Source organism: Trifolium pratense, linkage group LG2, assembly GCF_020283565.1.
Source record: "Trifolium pratense cultivar HEN17-A07 linkage group LG2, ARS_RC_1.1, whole genome shotgun sequence".
In the NCBI taxonomy this organism is placed as follows: Eukaryota; Viridiplantae; Streptophyta; class Magnoliopsida; order Fabales; family Fabaceae; genus Trifolium; species Trifolium pratense.
In genome coordinates this window covers 8,364,758-8,385,914 of record NC_060060.1, presented here as the reverse complement: position 1 = coordinate 8,385,914, position 21,157 = coordinate 8,364,758, and the positions used below count along the sequence as shown (strand labels likewise).

At 36.0% G+C, this 21,157-nt stretch overlaps 3 protein-coding genes across 3 annotated transcripts; 2 read left to right on the top strand and 1 right to left on the bottom strand.

The window, feature by feature from the left end:
• The first annotated feature begins 1,128 nt into the window (after positions 1-1,128).
• Positions 1,129-1,869, top strand: LOC123904114. Its single transcript, XM_045953802.1, has one exon. It carries the CDS (start codon positions 1,129-1,131, stop codon positions 1,867-1,869), a length of 741 nt encoding a protein of 246 aa, XP_045809758.1.
• A 36-nt stretch (positions 1,870-1,905) lies between these two features.
• Positions 1,906-3,770, top strand: LOC123904113. The gene is made up of 4 exons (XM_045953801.1): positions 1,906-2,036; positions 2,127-2,366; positions 2,451-3,133; positions 3,235-3,770. The coding sequence occupies exons 1-4, from the start codon at positions 1,906-1,908 to the stop codon at positions 3,768-3,770; spliced, it is 1,590 nt and encodes a 529-aa protein (XP_045809757.1).
• Positions 3,771-4,269: 499 nt separating this feature from the next.
• On the bottom strand, positions 4,270-21,108 carry LOC123904112 (protein MAINTENANCE OF MERISTEMS-like). Its single transcript, XM_045953800.1, has 5 exons — positions 21,105-21,108; positions 20,414-20,634; positions 5,663-5,847; positions 5,164-5,569; positions 4,270-4,974 (listed from the first exon to the last, which is right to left on the bottom strand). Exons 1-5 carry the CDS (start codon positions 21,106-21,108, stop codon positions 4,270-4,272), a joined length of 1,521 nt encoding a protein of 506 aa, XP_045809756.1.
• Positions 21,109-21,157: the final 49 nt, after the last annotated feature.

The following is a 21,157-nucleotide window of genomic DNA, read 5'->3' as shown; positions in this document are numbered from 1 at the left end:
CAACGAGAATGAATTCTCTCAAGTGTGATTTACACTGAGAGAATAAAGTGTAATCTAACACCATCTAAATCCATTTTCTCTAAATTTTTATATGTTTCTCTCTCTTGATCAATGGTAACAAACCACACTTTATTCTCTCAAGTGTAACTACATCATTCAACACACTCATTCAACACTCATCTTCAATCATTCAACACTCATTCAACATACTCATTCAACATCATTGTTCATGTTCTAAGGAAAGTGACACCTATTACCTATTACCTATATATTGCATTAGCGGCTAATGCTCTTAAGTATATGTACTAGTAAAAGGATGTGAATTTTTTGTAATCCGTACGTTGACACAATGACACATCATGTGGTTTTCATTTTCATTAATTGATTGCGTTGGTTGTGCATTATTTAGATCGTAGGATGTCCATTTTTATTAGGGTATAGGAAAATGCCATTTTACAAATTTTAATTTTTTTCTGATTCATTTTTAGTACACCAATATTTCAATATCTTATCATTGTAACTCTAGTAGAAAAAAGATAGGTATATTTTTTTTTTTTTGACAAGATAGGTATGTTTGTTAGTGGTAACTTGTTCAAATTTAAGAAGTAAAGGGTCGTATTCTAACTGAGAGAAGAAATTTTTTTTTCTACCCCAACAATCTGCACTTTACCCCAACTTTTTTCTAAAAATACTCAATATACCCTTATTAAAAATTAATATATTTTAAAAAAATAATTTTTGTCGTATTATACTGTTCTGGTAGAATTTTCATCCTCCAAAAAAATTGTTCCGGTAAGTATTTATCCTTACCGGTAAGTTAACTTTACCGGTACACTTTTTAAAAAGTGTTCCGGTATGTTAATATTACCGGTACACTTTTTAAAACGTTTTCCGGTATGTTTATGTTACCGGTACACTTTTTAAAAAGTGTTCCGGTATGTTAATGTTACCGGTACACTTTTTAAACAGTGTACCGGTATGTTAATTATATTTCGTTTATCATTATACATACCGGTACACTTTTTTAAAGTGTTCCGGTAGTTAAAGTGTTCCGGTATGTAATAAGTGTACCGGTATGCTATTCTTAATTTTTTTAATTTTAATTTGTTTTTTTATTTTTAAACAGATATGGCATATCTCGGCGATACAAGTCAAATATTGGTAGATACTACGGATGTTTTTACAACTCATCAAAAATTTGCTACCCCAGATGATGTTGTCAAATGGGCTCGAGATGTTGGAGATGCCAATAAAGTCGGTATTATCATTACTCGGTCGGATAAAAAGAACGGAATAAGAGGAAGAAATGACAAGTTGATTTTGGGTTGTGACATAGGTGGAAAGTATGACTCTTCAGAAAGTTCCATGACAACTGCATTGAAAAAGTGTAACTGTCCATTTAAAATTAGAGCTGCACCTTCAACAGATGGTTCAGGATGGAAAGTTCAGGTTATTCATGGAGTTCACAACCACGGGCTATCTGACCAATATCATGGTCATCCTCGCAAGGCACGTTTAACCGCTGATGAAAACAAACGTGTTCAAGATTTGACAAAGCGTAAAGTAGCACCAAGAAACATTGTTTTAGATTTGAAAGATCAAAATCCAGATTCTATTGTTGATGCCACACTTGTATATAGGAAAAGACACATGATGCAAAAACAGGAAAGAGGCTCCATAACAGAGCTGCAACACTTGCCGCAGTTGTTAGATGATGCAAAATATGTCAGCTGGAATAGAAGAAAAGATGATGGCTCAGATGTTTTGAGTGATATTTTTTGGGCGCATCCAGATTCAATCAAGTTGTTGAACTTGTTTCCCATTGTTTTGGTTATGGACTGCACATACAAAACTAATAAATATAGATAGTCACTACTTGAAATTATTGGCATAACGTCAACTAACATGACATTTGCTGTTGGATTTGCTTACATGGAATCTGAGAAGACGGACAATTATCATTGGGCGTTAGGTAAGTTGAAGCAATTGATTACTAAGCAAGATATATTTGCTAGAGTAATTTTGACTGATAGGGAGTTTGCTTTGATGAATGCAATTAAAGATATATTTCCACATACTACTAATATGCTTTGTATGTGACACATAATAAAAAATGTGAATGCGAGATGCACCGTGCATATACCTAAGGATATGCGACAGAAGGTGAAAAATTTGTGGAGAGATGTTGTTGAAAGTCCGGATGAGGTGGAGTATCAGCAGCGGTTGAATGCGTTTCAGCAAGCATGTGTTAATTCAAGCAAGTTTGTCGAATATGTCAATAACACCTGGTTGGCCCCTCGCAAAGAACAATTTGTTGAAGCATGGACCAATCGAGTGATGCATTTAGGAAACACAACGACTAATAGGTATAATTTTTTTATTTTAAAATTGTAATTATATTTTTCTTTTTTTGGCGTTTAAATGACTATTGTTTGCAATTTGATATTTAGAGTTGAGTCTGCACATTGGAGACTGAAGCAAATGTTTGAACACAGCAAAGGAGACTTATGCAAGTGTTTGGAAGACATGAATGACAACATAATACTAGAAGTTGACAAAATTAAGAAGTCTTTTCAAAAGAGTTTTTACTATGCAGAAAAGACACACAACAGTCCATTTTTTCAATATTTGAGAAACTTTGTCTCCAAGGCCGCTATGACACTAATTTCTGATGAGATGAAGAGAATTGACATTGTTGGAACAAATAAAAACTTGTGTGGTTGCAAACTTAGGTCAACATCTGAGTTGCCTTGTGCTTGTGAATTGAGTGGATATACAACCAGCGGTGTACCGATACCGTTAGATTCAGTTCACGGTCACTGGAAGAAATTAACTATGGAAGAACCATTGAAGGATGACACAAATGATGGATATGAGTTGGACATGAGTAATGCAATGGAGGCAATATGGACTCGATTTCGGTCACTTGATATTGTTGGTAAAAGAGCGTTGAAGAGTAAAGTGTTTGAACTTGCTTATCCAGCCTCAAGTTCATTGTGTCCACCACCTGAAAAAATAAAAACCAGAGGAGGAGTGAAGAACAAAGATAAAGGCAAAGCACCAAAAGGTTATGATGTGTATCGTGATCCATCATACTTTGAACATGTTGAAAGAGAATATGGTGATTCACAAGGTGACTAATTTATTTTTTTGATAATATAGTTATTGCTTATATTTTTATTTCTATATTCTATTATTATATATTCAACTTTTTTTGTTTTTACATAAATCTAGGTACATCGAAGAGGTTGTGTACACAACAATCACAGTCATCTCAGAAGGAACTATCTCAACCCTCTCAGAAGCAACAATCTCAACCATCTCAGAAACAACTAACTCAGTTGTCTAAAAAACTGACATCTCAGAAATATTTGGGGCAATTTCCTGATCATATACATCCACATATTGTTGACATTGCTGATGTGCTTGAAGATGGAAATTGTGGTTTTAGAGCTGTTGCATCTTTACTTGGTTACAGAGAGGAAGGTTGGTCCATCGTCCGCCGGGAGTTAGATGAAGAGCTTAGAAATAATAACAGTTTGTATGAGAAATTATTCAGACAAGATTTGCAGGTTGTGAGAGATTCGCTGGTAGCAAATAGATGGTTCACCATACCTGCTATGGGTTACTTGGTAGCAAATAGGTATAATGTCGTTCTCGTCACGTTGGGTAAACCTAGTAAGACTTTCTTTCCTATGATGACTTCATATTCCTCTTCAGCAAGGTTTTTTGTATTGGTTTTGTCAATGGAAATCATTGGGTTCTGGTAGACATGTCAAAGGGGTTTCCGTTGCCCGAAGTTACAGCTGATTGAAAGAAATTTTGTTCACATGAAGCAAGATCTTGGATGTCAAACTTAAACGGACGCCTACAATATTGGAACCTTCTAAATCCTCCGGTGAAACCTCTTAGTGGTGTTATGTCTGTTGAATAATTTTTAATTGTGTGTCAATTAATTAAATATTACCTATTTTTAATTGTTTATTTTATGTCGAATATTTATATTACTTATGTTTTATCAAATATCTAAATTCTTTAGTAACGTTCATTGTGTCAAAAAATATTTTATGTCAATAAAATGCAATGCCTACTTTAGTAATGTTCATTGTGTCAAAAAATAATGTATTGAAGTACAAAAACCATTTGATCGATAAAGTTCATAATCTAAATAAAGTACACGATATAGTAAAAATAGTTCAACAAAATACACAATCCAAAAATAAAAGTACATAAACTAGTGTTCAAAAAAACATAACAATAAAAAACTAGTCATGGGTATGCACCACGACATACATCTAGTGCAAAAAAAAGCTCCTCAAATCCCTCATCATCCCTATCAGCGTCTATCCTCGTCAGAAATGTCTCAAGCGCGCCTCGAGCCATACTTCTCCATCTCCGCTCACGCTGTAGTGCAGTTTCTTGTGGTGCATCTTCTGCTGGTGCATCGTCTACTGGTGCAGGTGCATACTGTGGAACTGGTGGTGCTCCATGTGGTCCATCAACAGAGCGACACAGTCTAGGATGTGATACCCTATAGTACCAGGACATGTAATCAGGTACAGTCTCATAAGCATATGTCACTGGATGTGTCGGCTGAAGGATCCGATCAACGGACGCGTGATAACCAATCCAGTCGCTATCAATATCAGAATAGGCAGGAGCTAGAGGTGGTGGTGGTGGTGGTATATACTGTACAAATCCGAACTGCCTAATACACCTCTCGGGCAAGTAAGGAACTACCGTGGATCCACGCAGATGACCACTATACAGAGTAATCAGATCAAAAGGAATGCTACCTCTGTGAGTCTCAAACGGACGCCATATCACGTCATCAGGGGTCAGTGCATCCAATATAGGCCGATACTCGGGGAGCTTGGTCTTCCCTTGCTTATACATCCACCGCATAGCTCGAGGAAATCCAGGATTATCACAATTAAGATCCGACTGAGCCCGCCTACCAAGGGTAGGAAAATACTCGTGAATCCAACACAGTTACAAAAAAGAAAAAAAAAAGAAAAAAGAAAATTGTTAACAACGCAACAAAGAGAAAAGAAAATTAAATTACGCAACAAAGATAAAAACAAAATTTAATTACACAGCAAAGAGAAAAAAAAATTAATTACGCAATATTTAAATTATGTCTTTGTAGTGAGTGTCGCATACCTGAAGAAGTGTCGCATACCCTGCAAGGGCCCTCTTAGAAAACATGGATGCATCGTTCAAGTTATCGTATAAACAAACCAATGCAATACTGGCCCACGAAAATGTATGGACTGCAGACAAATCACTAAACAGAAGTAGCCATTTGGCATCCACACGTGTATAACTCTTATCAGCCAGAATGGTACATCCCACCAACATCAACATCCATGCCCTAGCTGCGCAGTCATGTCTCCCGTACAAATTGACATTCCTCGTATAACTCTCATATAGCCACTGCTGTGAAAAATAATCACCCCTCTGCAATACAGTCTCTCGCAATGCAAAGTCATACTCCTCTCCTAACAACTCAGCTGCAAGTGCCGCAGCTTGTTCCTGAGAAACTGATACAGGAGTATAAAACTGACCCCTAACAGGTAGATGCAGAAGACATGCCACATCGTCCAAAGTAATAGTCATCTCGCCGAACGACATATGAAATGACGATGTCTCAGGGTGTCACCTCTCAACAAATGCGGATATAAGCTGCGGATCGGTAAGTTTCAAGCTAGTCCGCTCAAGCCAGCACAACCCCGAAATATTCAACCAACCTTGAATAACTTCAGGATGGTGATCAGGAATCCTGTCAGCTAACTTTTTTCCTAAAGATGCTATTCGTAGCTCAATTTTGTCACCTTCGACACGTTCCTACATATATTTAAAAAAATACATTGTGAATAATAAATTAGACCGGATAATTGGATGCATATCATAAGACATTGAAAATGAACTATAATAGTATTTTAACACTAAATTTGTATGCAAAATAAGGATTTAACAGTTGTAACGAGTGTAACGACCCAATTTTCGTATTATTATTTTTATGTGTTAAAATATTTTATTTAACGTGGCATTTTAATTAAGTTAATAACTAGAGTTATTTATCGAGTACTTTAGTTATTAGGCGAGTAGAGCGAGTTAACGCGTTATTGGGCCAAGCCAATTGGGCTTGAGGCCCAATGGGCCTTGTGTGTGTGTGTCTGGCGCCATATAGCCATGAGAGGGAGAAGAGAAATTCATTTCTCTTTTGTCCTTGTGTTCTTGAGAGAAAGGAGAGAGAGCTTGAGGAGCTAGGGCGAGAAGGAGAGCTAGGGATTCGAGAGCTTCGTCGTGTTTTCTTCGAATCCAGGTAAGAGAGTAGATTTCATATCCGTGGGTGACTCGAGGAAGGGGAGAATGTCGATTTCTCCTCACCCGAACTTCCTCCACCCCATTTTCGTTTTAGTTTGAATGGATTTTTCGTAATGGAAATCGATTCGTAGGTTCATAACATGTTGTATATGCTTTTACCATGACGCATGAACGATTTAAATAAGTAAAAACGAATTTGTGAGTGTTTGACTCAAGAACTTGTGTTCTTATGTGAGTTTTGTATAAAAGTGGCAAATTCTTACTTTTTCGATGTTTCTGAGGTAGATCTGAGAAATGGACCGTCCTTTTGTGTTTATCTATGTTTGTTATATGTGAATACAAACTCTTTTAGGGTTTATAACATGAAAAATGGGATTTTTGGGTGATTTGAGATGAAAATCGCAAGGTTTGAACTGTCCTGACAGGAGGCCTTCGCTACGGGTTCGCTTAGCGAATAGTTCGCTGACTGCTCGCTACTGGTTCGCCACGAGCTCGAACTACCCTGACTTGGTTCGCTTAGCGAACAGTACTAATTCAGCAACTTTTTGATAGTTGTTTTAAGTGCAATTAGGCACTTGTAACATGGATTTAAGGTATCCTAACATGCAATTAGGTGTTTATAACCATGATTAATTGTATTGTGATGATAGTTGTTGATTATGTGTGTGGAATATAATTGTTGTTGATTGTGTTGATGATGTTTGTTAAAATGTCAAAGAAGTATATTAAGGTGTTAATTAACTTAATAAAGAAGTATATCGAATTATGTTATTCGATAAAGAAGGATATTAAGGTATAGTGTTATCTTAATAAAGAAGTAATGTTGGATAGTGTTCCACATTAGTAAATGAAGAGCTTAATGCTAATTAAAATGATTGTGAGTGAATTCATGAAAAACATATACATGCATTCATGAATATATGTGATATTGGATATTCCAATAAAGAAGGATATCAGATTATATTTATCCGATAAAGAAGGATATTAGAGGTGAGATACTCTAATAAAGAAGATGGTACCACATGCATTAGAGGTGTCTAGAGGACATAGCATGAATGTGAAGCATTAGATTGCATTAGGGATTATGTGTGCATTTTATGATAAATAATGTTTGACACGTACTTGGTAAATGTTGATTGTTAATCCGTATGTGAGGAGCAGAGTCCGTCATGACTATAGAATGAACAATGCAGGGTCCGTCATGACCATAATCTGAACCGTGTATTTGTGGTGTTAGATTACATTAGGAACTTTATGTGTATTCCTATTTGTAATTGAGTTATGTGTATTTGTTGATGTTTTGGTATTGTCCGAGACGACGTGAAACTATCTGTTTGGTGTATAATTGTGGATGATTGATTATGTGATAAATGAAGTATATGCATGATATATGAATATGCATGAATGATGGTGGTGTATATGTATAATGTATGATTATGCATGTCTTTATGAAGAAGTGTTTAAGTACCATTTACTTACACTTATATTTTGAGTATGTTATCTAACTCTCTTTTATGTGTTATGTGCTGGATCGTTGGGGGTCCAGATTTACAGGTTTTGTGGTATTCGATGTCGAGTCGTCGGTGAAGCTCCGCTCTGATTGCGACACGGGAAAAGGGGTTTTATATGTATATAGAGTCTCCTTATCTAGGTTGTTTTGTATAGCTAATAAATACATTAGTTGATTTAACATTTGTATAAACACTATTTTTACTAATTAATTACATTAGTATTATTTTGATAGAGGAGTGTAATACTCGAACCGATATTCAATAAATTAAATGTGATTTTCCGTTGCGTATTTTGAAAAAGATTTTATTAAAGGTAGAAATATATAAATAATGGGTTTGGGTGTTACAATTGGTATCAGAGCCCCGTTGTCTTCGGACTGTGTGGGTTATGTGTCGATCAGAGCAGGTCTGTGCAGTCAGACCAAGTGAGTGTAGTGTGTCAGTCGTGTTTGTCTAACAATTTTGTGTTGTTTGTTTTGTGAAATCACTTATGTTGTTCATTTAGGAACTATGAGTGGTGTGAATTGATAAATGGATCCATTCTTTTGTTGAGTAATGGTGTGAGTGTTATACTTCTATGCTATAATAGTTGAATATGCTTAGAGTTTAACCTTGGTATAGTTTAAACTTGGTTGATTGATGCTTATTTGCTAATTGTTGATGATCCGGCATGATGTAAAACTGCATGTGACGATCCGGCATGATATAAAACTGCATGTGGTAATGATTTGAAATAATTTTAAAAACTAATATTATTTCTTGAAGATTTTGGTGAAAATATAGAGTTATTTTCTTTTGGGTGAGTGAAAATTAAATTTTCAAAATGGTGAGACGAGTAGGATATTAATGTGTCCTGGTATGTGTTTGTTATATGTTTGTTTATAACATGTGCTAGATAATTACTAGGCATTTGAATTGCTATGCGTTTTATGAGTAAAAACATGAAGACCTCATAATTCTATGTTGTGATTGTTGATGCATGATTCTAATTGTGCTTTCAAGTCTATAATGATGTTATATGCTTGATGTTTTGGATTTTGTGGATTAGTGAGTCGAGAAAACGAGAGTTTAGTGAGCGTAAGTTCAAAACCGTAGCAGAGCACCCAGATTTTTGGATGTGCTCGCTAGGCGAAGAATGAACCTCGCTAAATCTCGCTAAGTCTTGCTAAATCCTGTGAATGTTTGTGACTTATCTCGCCGGGAGCTCGCTAGCTTTTGCTAAGCGAGGGAGCCAGACAAGAAATTTATTTTATTGACGTCTTGTTCTGAGTTGATTGAATGTGAGTATGAATTATTGCTATGCAATGTTCATTTTTCTTGTGTTGTTTTGATTTCCTAACTTTGAAAAGTGAGGGAAGTATAGGTTACTTGAATGCTTGCATGAATTTGTGTTAGTGTTTAGGTATCGTGGGTTAGGTTTTGTCCCTTGTATGCGACATGCGTGTAAACGATGTCGATACTAGTTTCTTCTTTTGGGAAGAATATGTTTAGAGACGATAGAACCGTTAGGTGTGAGCACCAGAAGTTCTAGTGGAAGAGTGTAGGTGGGTTTGAGATAAGTGGGGGAGAAGGTTATATCCCTCCGAGATGTTTCGAACGTGAGAAGATGAGATGAGTAGAGATGTTCTTGAAGCGGAATATTCAGGAATTGGCGACGTTGTTCGAAGTGGAATGAATGGGCGCAACAAGTTGTGAGAAACTATTAGAAGAGGAGTTGTCGGACCAAGTGTTTCGCCGTGAGGCGTTAGTGAGATTGGTTAAGTGAGATGAAGAGTATTCGGAACGGTTGGAGATCGTGTGTTGCACTAAAAGTATGGAGGCGTGTTTTGTGGACCAAAGTTGAAGTATCTGTTTGATCGAAACGAGTCGAATATGAAGGAGAGGGAGTGATTAAGATTCTTGAGGAGGTGATGATTTTGAAGTAAGTTGTCATCAAAGTGGATAGGATGTTGTAGCAGATGTTTGAGTAAGAAGCTTTACGTGAGTCGTGCATATGGTAGTAGGTTGAATTGGTTGAACAATTTGGAGTTCTAAGTCTAGTGTGTGAAGTAATTTCATAAGAGATGTGAATATTAGTGAACCGTTGGTGTTCATTAATCGATGAAGGGAAGTAGGCTTTAAGGTAGACGAGAATGGAATTGAGAAATATCATAATAGGATTGGTATGTTTGTTGAATCGTTGGAAGTAAGGATTGTATGAGTAGTCGAGTTTATTCGAAGATGGAAGTAGGATAACGATTCGAAAGATTTTGTGAGAGGCTTGTCGAAGAAAGGGTAATTGGATTTGGATAATAACCGGACAATTGGTGTCACATGTTGAATGAGAACGTAGAGTCTTGGAGGTTGAGATGAAGCTAAGTGAGTAGTAACGTCTTAGAATGATTGGAAATAAGAAAGTTAGCTGTTGAAGAACGTGCAGAGAATGAGTAATGAGGTCATGTTGGAAGTGACTTGTGCTAGGTGAGAGTTGCGAAAAGGATTACCGCACATGTGAGTAGATGTTGTGTTTGAGCACATATAGTAAGGAGTTGAAGGCGATGTCTAAGGTAAGTGTCGGAGAGCATTTTGCAGTGCCCACAAGATAAGAGTGAGTAAGTATTTGCTAAGGAATTTGGATTCATGGAATGGAAGAGTCGGTAGAGACTAGTTTTGTTAGATGCATCGTGGATGTTGATGAGGTATGGTCACAATCGGTGACAATGAAGTAAAAGATTTTAAATTGTTTCATCATGGATGATGGGACGGTAGTGATTTGGTGAATAAGAATTCGATGAGTGAATAAACGGAGAAGAGTGTGCTTGTTGCAATGCAAGATGATGGGGAACATGGATAGGTGGAGCGTGAGCGAACTGAAGATGTCGTTTGGAATCAACGAGATAGAAGTTATGATTGTTTGGAGAACCAATTTTAGGCGGTAGCCTAATTTTGAAGTAGCGAATTACTAAAAGATTAAGAAGTGGTATTGGAAATTGTTTGTGTTAAGGAATGCAAAGGTTGGTTAAGAGATTACTTGGGAATAGAATAGTCGTAATGAGATTCGACTCAATGATTGAAGATATGTTAGAAAATGAATTTGACGGTTAGAGACGGTAGTTTTTAGCATGTGTCGAGGGAGTTTGAGAATGTGGTCATCAAGTGATTGTTGGAATTGAATTATCGAGTGATATGTTTGGAATAAGATACGATATGAATAAGTGATGTAACACGGTTAAGTGATTCATGAGGGAATCAAAGATTTATGAGAATTATGGAGTTGTGGAAGTATCTTTCGGAGAGTGTTCGATTGGTTGTACCTGTTTTGGGGCAGAGTTGTGAGTACCGTAGAATGTGAGTCTGTGGATGTTTCGTGCGAAGTTGACGTTTTAGCGGTTTGATAAGAATGGTTTATGCCGATATCATGATTGTTGACTATCTATCGACAAATTGAGGAACTAGCCGTCCTTGATCTCTTGTTGATAAATGGACAAAAATTGTGTTGGATGGGATAAACTAATTTTGTCAAACTTAGTAATGTGTAGCGTTTTGAGCGTTTGGTAGGAGGGTCGGATACAGGAGTTATCCGGAGTTGTTTTAGTTGCGTAATTTTCGAGGGCGAAAATCTTTTAAGTGGGGGAGAGTTGTAACGACCCAATTTTCGTATTATTATTTTTATGTGTTAAAATATTTTATTTAACGTGGCATTTTAATTAAGTTAATAACTAGAGTTATTTATCGAGTACTTTAGTTATTAGGCGAGTAGAGCGAGTTAACGCGTTATTGGGCCAAGCCAATTGGGCTTGAGGCCCAATGGGCCTTGTGTGTGTGTGTGGCGCCATATAGCCATGAGAGGGAGAAGAGAAATTCATTTCTCTTTTGTCCTTGTGTTCTTGAGAGAAAGGAGAGAGAGCTTGAGGAGCTAGGGCGAGAAGGAGAGCTAGGGATTCGAGAGCTTCGTCGTGTTTTCTTCGAATCCAGGTAAGAGAGTAGATTTCATATCCGTGGGTGACTCGAGGAAGGGGAGAATGTCGATTTCTCCTCACCCGAACTTCCTCCACCCCATTTTCGTTTTAGTTTGAATGGATTTTTCGTAATGGAAATCGATTCGTAGGTTCATAACATGTTGTATATGCTTTTACCATGACGCATGAACGATTTAAATAAGTAAAAACGAATTTGTGAGTGTTTGACTCAAGAACTTGTGTTCTTATGTGAGTTTTGTATAAAAGTGGCAAATTCTTACTTTTTCGATGTTTCTGAGGTAGATCTGAGAAATGGACCGTCCTTTTGTGTTTATCTATGTTTGTTATATGTGAATACAAACTCTTTTGGGGTTTATAACATGAAAAATGGGATTTTTGGGTGATTTGAGATGAAAATCGCAAGGTTTGAACTGTCCTGACAGGAGGCCTTCGCTACGGGTTCGCTTAGCGAATAGTTCGCTGACTGCTCGCTACTGGTTCGCCACGAGCTCGAACTACCCTGACTTGGTTCGCTATCCATTCGCTACGGGTTCGCTTAGCGAACAGTACTAATTCAGCAACTTTTTGATAGTTGTTTTAAGTGCAATTAGGCACTTGTAACATGGATTTAAGGTATCCTAACATGCAATTAGGTGTTTATAACCATGATTAATTGTATTGTGATGATAGTTGTTGATTATGTGTGTGGAATATAATTGTTGTTGATTGTGTTGATGATGTTTGTTAAAATGTCAAAGAAGTATATTAAGGTGTTAATTAACTTAATAAAGAAGTATATCGAATTATGTTATTCGATAAAGAAGGATATTAAGGTATAGTGTTATCTTAATAAAGAAGTAATGTTGGATAGTGTTCCACATTAGTAAATGAAGAGCTTAATGCTAATTAAAATGATTGTGAGTGAATTCATGAAAAACATATACATGCATTCATGAATATATGTGATATTGGATATTCCAATAAAGAAGGATATCGGATTATATTTATCCGATAAAGAAGGATATTAGAGGTGAGATACTCTAATAAAGAAGATGGTACCACATGCATTAGAGGTGTCTAGAGGACATAGCATGAATGTGAAGCATTAGATTGCATTAGGGATTATGTGTGCATTTTATGATAAATAATGTTTGACACGTACTTGGTAAATGTTGATTGTTAATCCGTATGTGAGGAGCAGAGTCCGTCATGACTATAAAATGAAGGGTAAATGATCATTTACCACCCTGCAAAATAAGAAAATTTTCGTTTACCCCCCTATGCAGATATTTTTTCTGTTTACCCCCCTGCAAAAAATAGATTCACTCATTTTGCCCCCCGTGTGTACAGCAGGACATGTGAATGTGCAAATCTGCTGACATGGCTTGTACACGTGGAAAAAATAATTAATATTTATTTTTTAAATTTCACGTCAGATAATATATTTTTTTTTTTAAAAAAAAATCCTACAAAATAAAAAAATGGATTTTCTTTTTTTTTTCCCAAAAAAATCCTACAAATAACTTTTTATTCCTACAAAATTTTTTAAAAAATTTCCAACAAAAAAAAATGAATTTTCTTATTTTGCTCCCAAAATAAATATTTACTCCAAAATAAAGTTTATTTTCAAAATAAAAATTTTAAAGATTTATTTTCAAATCTTTTTGAATTAAAAAAACATGATCTTTATTTTTTAAAAACAAAACATTATTTTTTTGTTAATCTCTTTGAATTAAAAAAATAGAAAAAGAAGTTTTATTCGCGTTTTCCTCTTATACCAAAATCATTTGCCCTAGAACTAGAAAAATAGAAGAAGCAGAAGACAATAACGAAGTAGAAGACGATTCCGGTGATTGAAGAAGACGATGACGAATATGATCACGACAGTGGAAGCAAACCAGCGAAGATTCTGTTTTTTTTAAACCAAAAAGATTTGAAATAAATTTTTAAAATCTTTATTTTGAAAATAAACTTTATTTGAGAGAAAAATATGAAAATTCGTTTTTTTATTCTAGGAAAAAATAATAATTTTGTACGAAAAAAAATTATTTGTAGGAAATTTTTAAAATTTTGTAGGGAAAAAAAAATTATTTGTAGGATTTTCTTTTAATTTTGGAAAAAAAATTCGTTTTATTAATTTTGTAGGAAAAGTTTTTTTTTAGAAAAAATATTATCTGACGTGGAATTTAAAAATAAATATAAATGTTTTTTTCCACGTGTACAAGCCACTTCAGCAAATTTGCACAATCACATGTCCTGCTGTACACACAGGGGGCAAAATGAGTGAATCTATTTTTTACAGGGGGGTAAACAGAAAAAAAATCTACATAGGGGGGTAAACGAAAATTTGCTTATTTTGCAGGGGGGTAAATGATCATTTACCCTAAAATGAACAATGCAGGGTCCGTCATGACCATAATCTGAACCGTGTATTTGTGGTGTTAGATTACATTAGGAACTTTATGTGTATTCCTATTTGTAATTGAGTTATGTGTATTTGTTGATGTTTTGGTATTGTCCGAGACGACGTGAAACTATCTGTTTGGTGTATAATTGTGGATGATTGATTATGTGATAAATGAAGTATATGCATGATATATGAATATGCATGAATGATGGTGGTGTATATGTATAATGTATGATTATGCATGTCTTTATGAAGAAGTGTTTAAGTACCATTTACTTACACTTATATTTTGAGTATGTTATCTAACTCTCTTTTATGTGTTATGTGCTGGATCGTTGGGGGTCCAGATTTACAGGTTTTGTGGTATTCGATGTCGAGTCGTCGGTGAAGCTCCGCTCTGATTGTGACACGGGAAAAGGGGTTTTATATGTATATAGAGTCTCCTTATCTAGGTTGTTTTGTATAGCTAATAAATACATTAGTTGATTTAACATTTGTATAAACACTATTTTTACTAATTAATTACATTAGTATTATTTTGATAGAGGAGTGTAATACTCGAACCGATATTCAATAAATTAAATGTGATTTTCCGTTGCGTATTTTGAAAAAGATTTTACTAAAGGTAGATATATAAATAATGGGTTTGGGTGTTACAATTGGTATCAGAGCCCCGTTGTCTTCGGACTGTGTGGGTTATGTGTCGATCAGAGCAGGTCTGTGCAGTCAGACCAAGTGAGTGTAGTGTGTCAGTCGTGTTTGTCTAACAATTTTGTGTTGTTTGTTTTGTGAAATCACTTATGTTGTTCATTTAGGAACTATGAGTGGTGTGAATTGATAAATGGATCCATTCTTTTGTTGAGTAATGGTGTGAGTGTTATACTTCTATGCTATAATAGTTGAATATGCTTAGAGTTTAACCTTGGTATAGTTTAAACTTGGTTGATTGATGCTTATTTGCTAATTGTTGATGATCCGGCATGATGTAAAACTGCATGTGACGATCCGGCATGATATAAAACTGCATGTGGTAATGATTTGAAATAATTTTAAAAACTAATATTATTTCTTGAAGATTTTGGTGAAAATATAGAGTTATTTTCTTTTGGGTGAGTGAAAATTAAATTTTCAAAATGGTGAGACGAGTAGGATATTAATGTGTCCTGGTATGTGTTTGTTATATGTTTGTTTATAACATGTGCTAGATAATTACTAGGCATTTGAATTGCTATGCGTTTTATGAGTAAAAACATGAAGACCTCATAATTCTATGTTGTGATTGTTGATGCATGATTCTAATTGTGCTTTCAAGTCTATAATGATGTTATATGCTTGATGTTTTGGATTTTGTGGATTAGTGAGTCGAGAAAACGAGAGTTTAGTGAGCGTAAGTTCAAAACCGTAGCAGAGCACCCAGATTTTTGGATGTGCTCGCTAGGCGAAGAATGAACCTCGCTAAATCTCGCTAAGTCTTGCTAAATCCTGTGAATGTTTGTGACTTATCTCGCCGGGAGCTCGCTAGCTTTTGCTAAGCGAGGGAGCCAGACAAGAAATTTATTTTATTGACGTCTTGTTCTGAGTTGATTGAATGTGAGTATGAATTATTGCTATGCAATGTTCATTTTTCTTGTGTTGTTTTGATTTCCTAACTTTGAAAAGTGAGGGAAGTATAGGTTACTTGAATGCTTGCATGAATTTGTGTTAGTGTTTAGGTATCGTGGGTTAGGTTTTGTCCCTTGTATGCGACATGCGTGTAAACGATGTCGATACTAGTTTCTTCTTTTGGGAAGAATATGTTTAGAGACGATAGAACCGTTAGGTGTGAGCACCAGAAGTTCTAGTGGAAGAGTGTAGGTGGGTTTGAGATAAGTGGGGGAGAAGGTTATATCCCTCCGAGATGTTTCGAACGTGAGAAGATGAGATGAGTAGAGATGTTCTTGAAGCGGAATATTCAGGAATTGGCGACGTTGTTCGAAGTGGAATGAATGGGCGCAACAAGTTGTGAGAAACTATTAGAAGAGGAGTTGTCGGACCAAGTGTTTCGCCGTGAGGCGTTAGTGAGATTGGTTAAGTGAGATGAAGAGTATTCGGAACGGTTGGAGATCGTGTGTTGCACTAAAAGTATGGAGGCGTGTTTTGTGGACCAAAGTTGAAGTATCTGTTTGATCGAAACGAGTCGAATATGAAGGAGAGGGAGTGATTAAGATTCTTGAGGAGGTGATGATTTTGAAGTAAGTTGTCATCAAAGTGGATAGGATGTTGTAGCAGATGTTTGAGTAAGAAGCTTTACGTGAGTCGTGCATATGGTAGTAGGTTGAATTGGTTGAACAATTTGGAGTTCTAAGTCTAGTGTGTGAAGTAATTTCATAAGAGATGTGAATATTAGTGAACCGTTGGTGTTCATTAATCGATGAAGGGAAGTAGGCTTTAAGGTAGACGAGAATGGAATTGAGAAATATCATAATAGGATTGGTATGTTTGTTGAATCGTTGGAAGTAAGGATTGTATGAGTAGTCGAGTTTATTCGAAGATGGAAGTAGGATAACGATTCGAAAGATTTTGTGAGAGGCTTGTCGAAGAAAGGGTAATTGGATTTGGATAATAACCGGACAATTGGTGTCACATGTTGAATGAGAACGTAGAGTCTTGGAGGTTGAGATGAAGCTAAGTGAGTAGTAACGTCTTAGAATGATTGGAAATAAGAAAGTTAGCTGTTGAAGAACGTGCAGAGAATGAGTAATGAGGTCATGTTGGAAGTGACTTGTGCTAGGTGAGAGTTGCGAAAAGGATTACCGCACATGTGAGTAGATGTTGTGTTTGAGCACATATAGTAAGGAGTTGAAGGCGATGTCTAAGGTAAGTGTCGGAGAGCATTTTGCAGTGCCCACAAGATAAGAGTGAGTAAGTATTTGCTAAGGAATTTGGATTCATGGAATGGAAGAGTCGGTAGAGACTAGTTTTGTTAGATGCATCGTGGATGTTGATGAGGTATGGTCACAATCGGTGACAATGAAGTAAAAGATTTTAAATTGTTTCATCATGGATGATGGGACGGTAGTGATTTGGTGAATAAGAATTCGATGAGTGAATAAACGGAGAAGAGTGTGCTTGTTGCAATGCAAGATGATGGGGAACATGGATAGGTGGAGCGTGAGCGAACTGAAGATGTCGTTTGGAATCAACGAGATAGAAGTTATGATTGTTTGGAGAACCAATTTTAGGCGGTAGCCTAATTTTGAAGTAGCGAATTACTAAAAGATTAAGAAGTGGTATTGGAAATTGTTTGTGTTAAGGAATGCAAAGGTTGGTTAAGAGATTACTTGGGAATAGAATAGTCGTAAAGAGATTCGACTCAATGATTGAAGATATGTTAGAAAATGAATTTGACGGTTAGAGACGGTAGTTTTTAGCATGTGTCGAGGGAGTTTGAGAATGTGGTCATCAAGTGATTGTTGGAATTGAATTATCGAGTGATATGTTTGGAATAAGATACGATATGAATAAGTGATGTAACACGGTTAAGTGATTCATGAGGGAATCAAAGATTTATGAGAATTATGGAGTTGTGGAAGTATCTTTCGGAGAGTGTTCGATTGGTTGTACCTGTTTTGGGGCAGAGTTGTGAGTACCGTAGAATGTGAGTCTGTGGATGTTTCGTGCGAAGTTGACGTTTTAGCGGTTTGATAAGAATGGTTTATGCCGATATCATGATTGTTGACTATCTATCGACAAATTGAGGAACTAGCCGTCCTTGATCTCTTGTTGATAAATGGACAAAAATTGTGTTGGATGGGATAAACTAATTTTGTCAAACTTAGTAATGTGTAGCGTTTTGAGCGTTTGGTAGGAGGGTCGGATACAGGAGTTATCCGGAGTTGTTTTAGTTGCGTAATTTTCGAGGGCGAAAATCTTTTAAGTGGGGGAGAGTTGTAACGACCCAATTTTCGTATTATTATTTTTATGTGTTAAAATATTTTATTTAACGTGGCATTTTAATTAAGTTAATAACTAGAGTTATTTATCGAGTACTTTAGTTATTAGGCGAGTAGAGCGAGTTAACGCGTTATTGGGCCAAGCCAATTGGGCTTGAGGCCCAATGGGCCTTGTGTGTGTGTGTGGCGCCATATAGCCATGAGAGGGAGAAGAGAAATTCATTTCTCTTTTGTCCTTGTGTTCTTGAGAGAAAGGAGAGAGAGCTTGAGGAGCTAGGGCGAGAAGGAGAGCTAGGGATTCGAGAGCTTCGTCATGTTTTCTTCGAATCCAGGTAAGAGAGTAGATTTCATATCCGTGGGTGACTCGAGGAAGGGGAGAATGTCGATTTCTCCTCACCCGAACTTCCTCCACCCCATTTTCGTTTTAGTTTGAATGGATTTTTCGTAATGGAAATCGATTCGTAGGTTCATAACATGTTGTATATGCTTTTACCATGACGCATGAACGATTTAAATAAGTAAAAACGAATTTGTGAGTGTTTGACTCAAGAACTTGTGTTCTTATGTGAGTTTTGTATAAAAGTGGCAAATTCTTACTTTTTCGATGTTTCTGAGGTAGATCTGAGAAATGGACCGTCCTTTTGTGTTTATCTATGTTTATTATATGTGAATACAAACTCTTTTGGGGTTTATAACATGAAAAATGGGATTTTTGGGTGATTTGAGATGAAAATCGCAAGGTTTGAACTGTCCTGACAGGAGGCCTTCGCTACGGGTTCGCTTAGCGAATAGTTCGCTGACTGCTCGCTACTGGTTCGCCACGAGCTCGAACTACCCTGACTTGGTTCGCTATCCATTCGCTACGGGTTCGCTTAGCGAACAGTACTAATTCAGCAACTTTTTGATAGTTGTTTTAAGTGCAATTAGGCACTTGTAACATGGATTTAAGGTATCCTAACATGCAATTAGGTGTTTATAACCATGATTAATTGTATTGTGATGATAGTTGTTGATTATGTGTGTGGAATATAATTGTTGTTGATTGTGTTGATGATGTTTGTTAAAATGTCAAAGAAGTATATTAAGGTGTTAATTAACTTAATAAAGAAGTATATCGAATTATGTTATTCGATAAAGAAGGATATTAAGGTATAGTGTTATCTTAATAAAGAAGTAATGTTGGATAGTGTTCCACATTAGTAAATGAAGAGCTTAATGCTAATTAAAATGATTGTGAGTGAATTCATGAAAAACATATACATGCATTCATGAATATATGTGATATTGGATATTCCAATAAAGAAGGATATCGGATTATATTTATCCGATAAAGAAGGATATTAGAGGTGAGATACTCTAATAAAGAAGATGATACCACATGCATTAGAGGTGTCTAGAGGACATAGCATGAATGTGAAGCATTAGATTGCATTAGGGATTATGTGTGCATTTTATGATAAATAATGTTTGACACGTACTTGGTAAATGTTGATTGTTAATCCGTATGTGAGGAGCAGAGTCCGTCATGACTATAAAATGAACAATGCAGGGTCCGTCATGACCATAATCTGAACCGTGTATTTGTGGTGTTAGATTACATTAGGAACTTTATGTGTATTCCTATTTGTAATTGAGTTATGTGTATTTGTTGATGTTTTGGTATTGTCCGAGACGACGTGAAACTATCTGTTTGGTGTATAATTGTGGATGATTGATTATGTGATAAATGAAGTATATGCATGATATATGAATATGCATGAATGATGGTGGTGTATATGTATAATGTATGATTATGCATGTCTTTATGAAGAAGTGTTTAAGTACCATTTACTTACACTTATATTTTGAGTATGTTATCTAACTCTCTTTTATGTGTTATGTGCTGGATCGTTGGGGGTCCAGATTTACAGGTTTTGTGGTATTCGATGTCGAGTCGTCGGTGAAGCTCCGCTCTGATTGTGACACGGGAAAAGGGGTTTTATATGTATATAGAGTCTCCTTATCTAGGTTGTTTTGTATAGCTAATAAATACATTAGTTGATTTAACATTTGTATAAACACTATTTTTACTAATTAATTACATTAGTATTATTTTGATAGAGGAGTGTAATACTCGAACCGATATTCAATAAATTAAATGTGATTTTCCGTTGCGTATTTTGAAAAAGATTTTACTAAAGGTAGAAATATATAAATAATGGGTTTGGGTGTTACAACGAGAGTATAAACAATACAAATTAAAAAAAAATGGTCAATATAACTTAACAAATAATAACAAAAAAAACAAAGTATTACCTGACCAAACCATACATGACGAGCAACATGATGCTCGTATCGAGTCAAAAGACTCGTATCGATCAGCCCTCCAGGCCAACCCTGCTGCACAGCCTGCTCCTCAACCTGCTGCTCAGGCACTGCCGGCAGCTCATCGTGTTCCGGCTCCTCCTGATGTCGTCGAGACTCTCCACGTCCTCTGTTATGCCTAATTCTACCGTCTGATCCTCTAGTACGCACCACTGAAAAAAAACAAAAAAAAAATTTTAAAAAAAAAATTAAAAAAAAATCACTGTGAACCGGTACACTTTTTTTAAAGTGTACCGGTATGTAATATGAAACTCAGACGTCGAAAGCATACCGGTACACTTTTTTCAAGTGTACCGGTATGCATATTCATACCGGTACACTTGAAAGTGTACCGGTATGAATATGCATACTGGTACACTTTTTTTCAAGTGTACCGGTGAAGAAATCGAACCGGCACACTTCGAAAAAGTGTACCGGTATGTAAAATTACACTTACTTTTCCTAAAACTCCAAACTCACACCGGTACACTTTTTTTTGACTAGGGTAAATAATGATTTTTTTTCTTCAGTTTTACATTATATATGAGGGTATATTTGTCATTTCAAATAGGATTGTTGGGGTAAAGTGCAGATTGTTGGGGTAGAAAAAAAAATTTCCCGAGAGAAGTATCCTGTAATGAACCCATCATATTGGATAGACCCAAATAGGAGTTAGTCAACTTAAGCCAAAATAAT

Bases quoted from the DNA above. Each gene is read 5' to 3' on its own strand.
- LOC123904114 (XM_045953802.1), top strand. From the start codon at position 1,129: ATGGCATATCTCGGCGATACAAGTCAAATATTGGTAGATACTACGGAT.
- LOC123904113 (XM_045953801.1), top strand. From the start codon at position 1,906: ATGACATTTGCTGTTGGATTTGCTTACATGGAATCTGAGAAGACGGAC. The intron at 2,037-2,126 runs GTTTGCTTTGAT...TGTGAATGCGAG, and splicing joins GTAATTTTGACTGATAGGGA to ATGCACCGTGCATATACCTA. The intron at 2,367-2,450 runs GTATAATTTTTT...TTTGATATTTAG, and splicing joins GGAAACACAACGACTAATAG to AGTTGAGTCTGCACATTGGA.
- LOC123904112 (XM_045953800.1), bottom strand. The intron at 5,848-20,413 runs GTAATACTTTGT...AAATATATGTAG, and splicing joins GTCATGTATGGTTTGGTCAG to GAACGTGTCGAAGGTGACAA. The intron at 5,570-5,662 runs GTGACACCCTGA...TCTACCTGTTAG, and splicing joins ATATCCGCATTTGTTGAGAG to GGGTCAGTTTTATACTCCTG.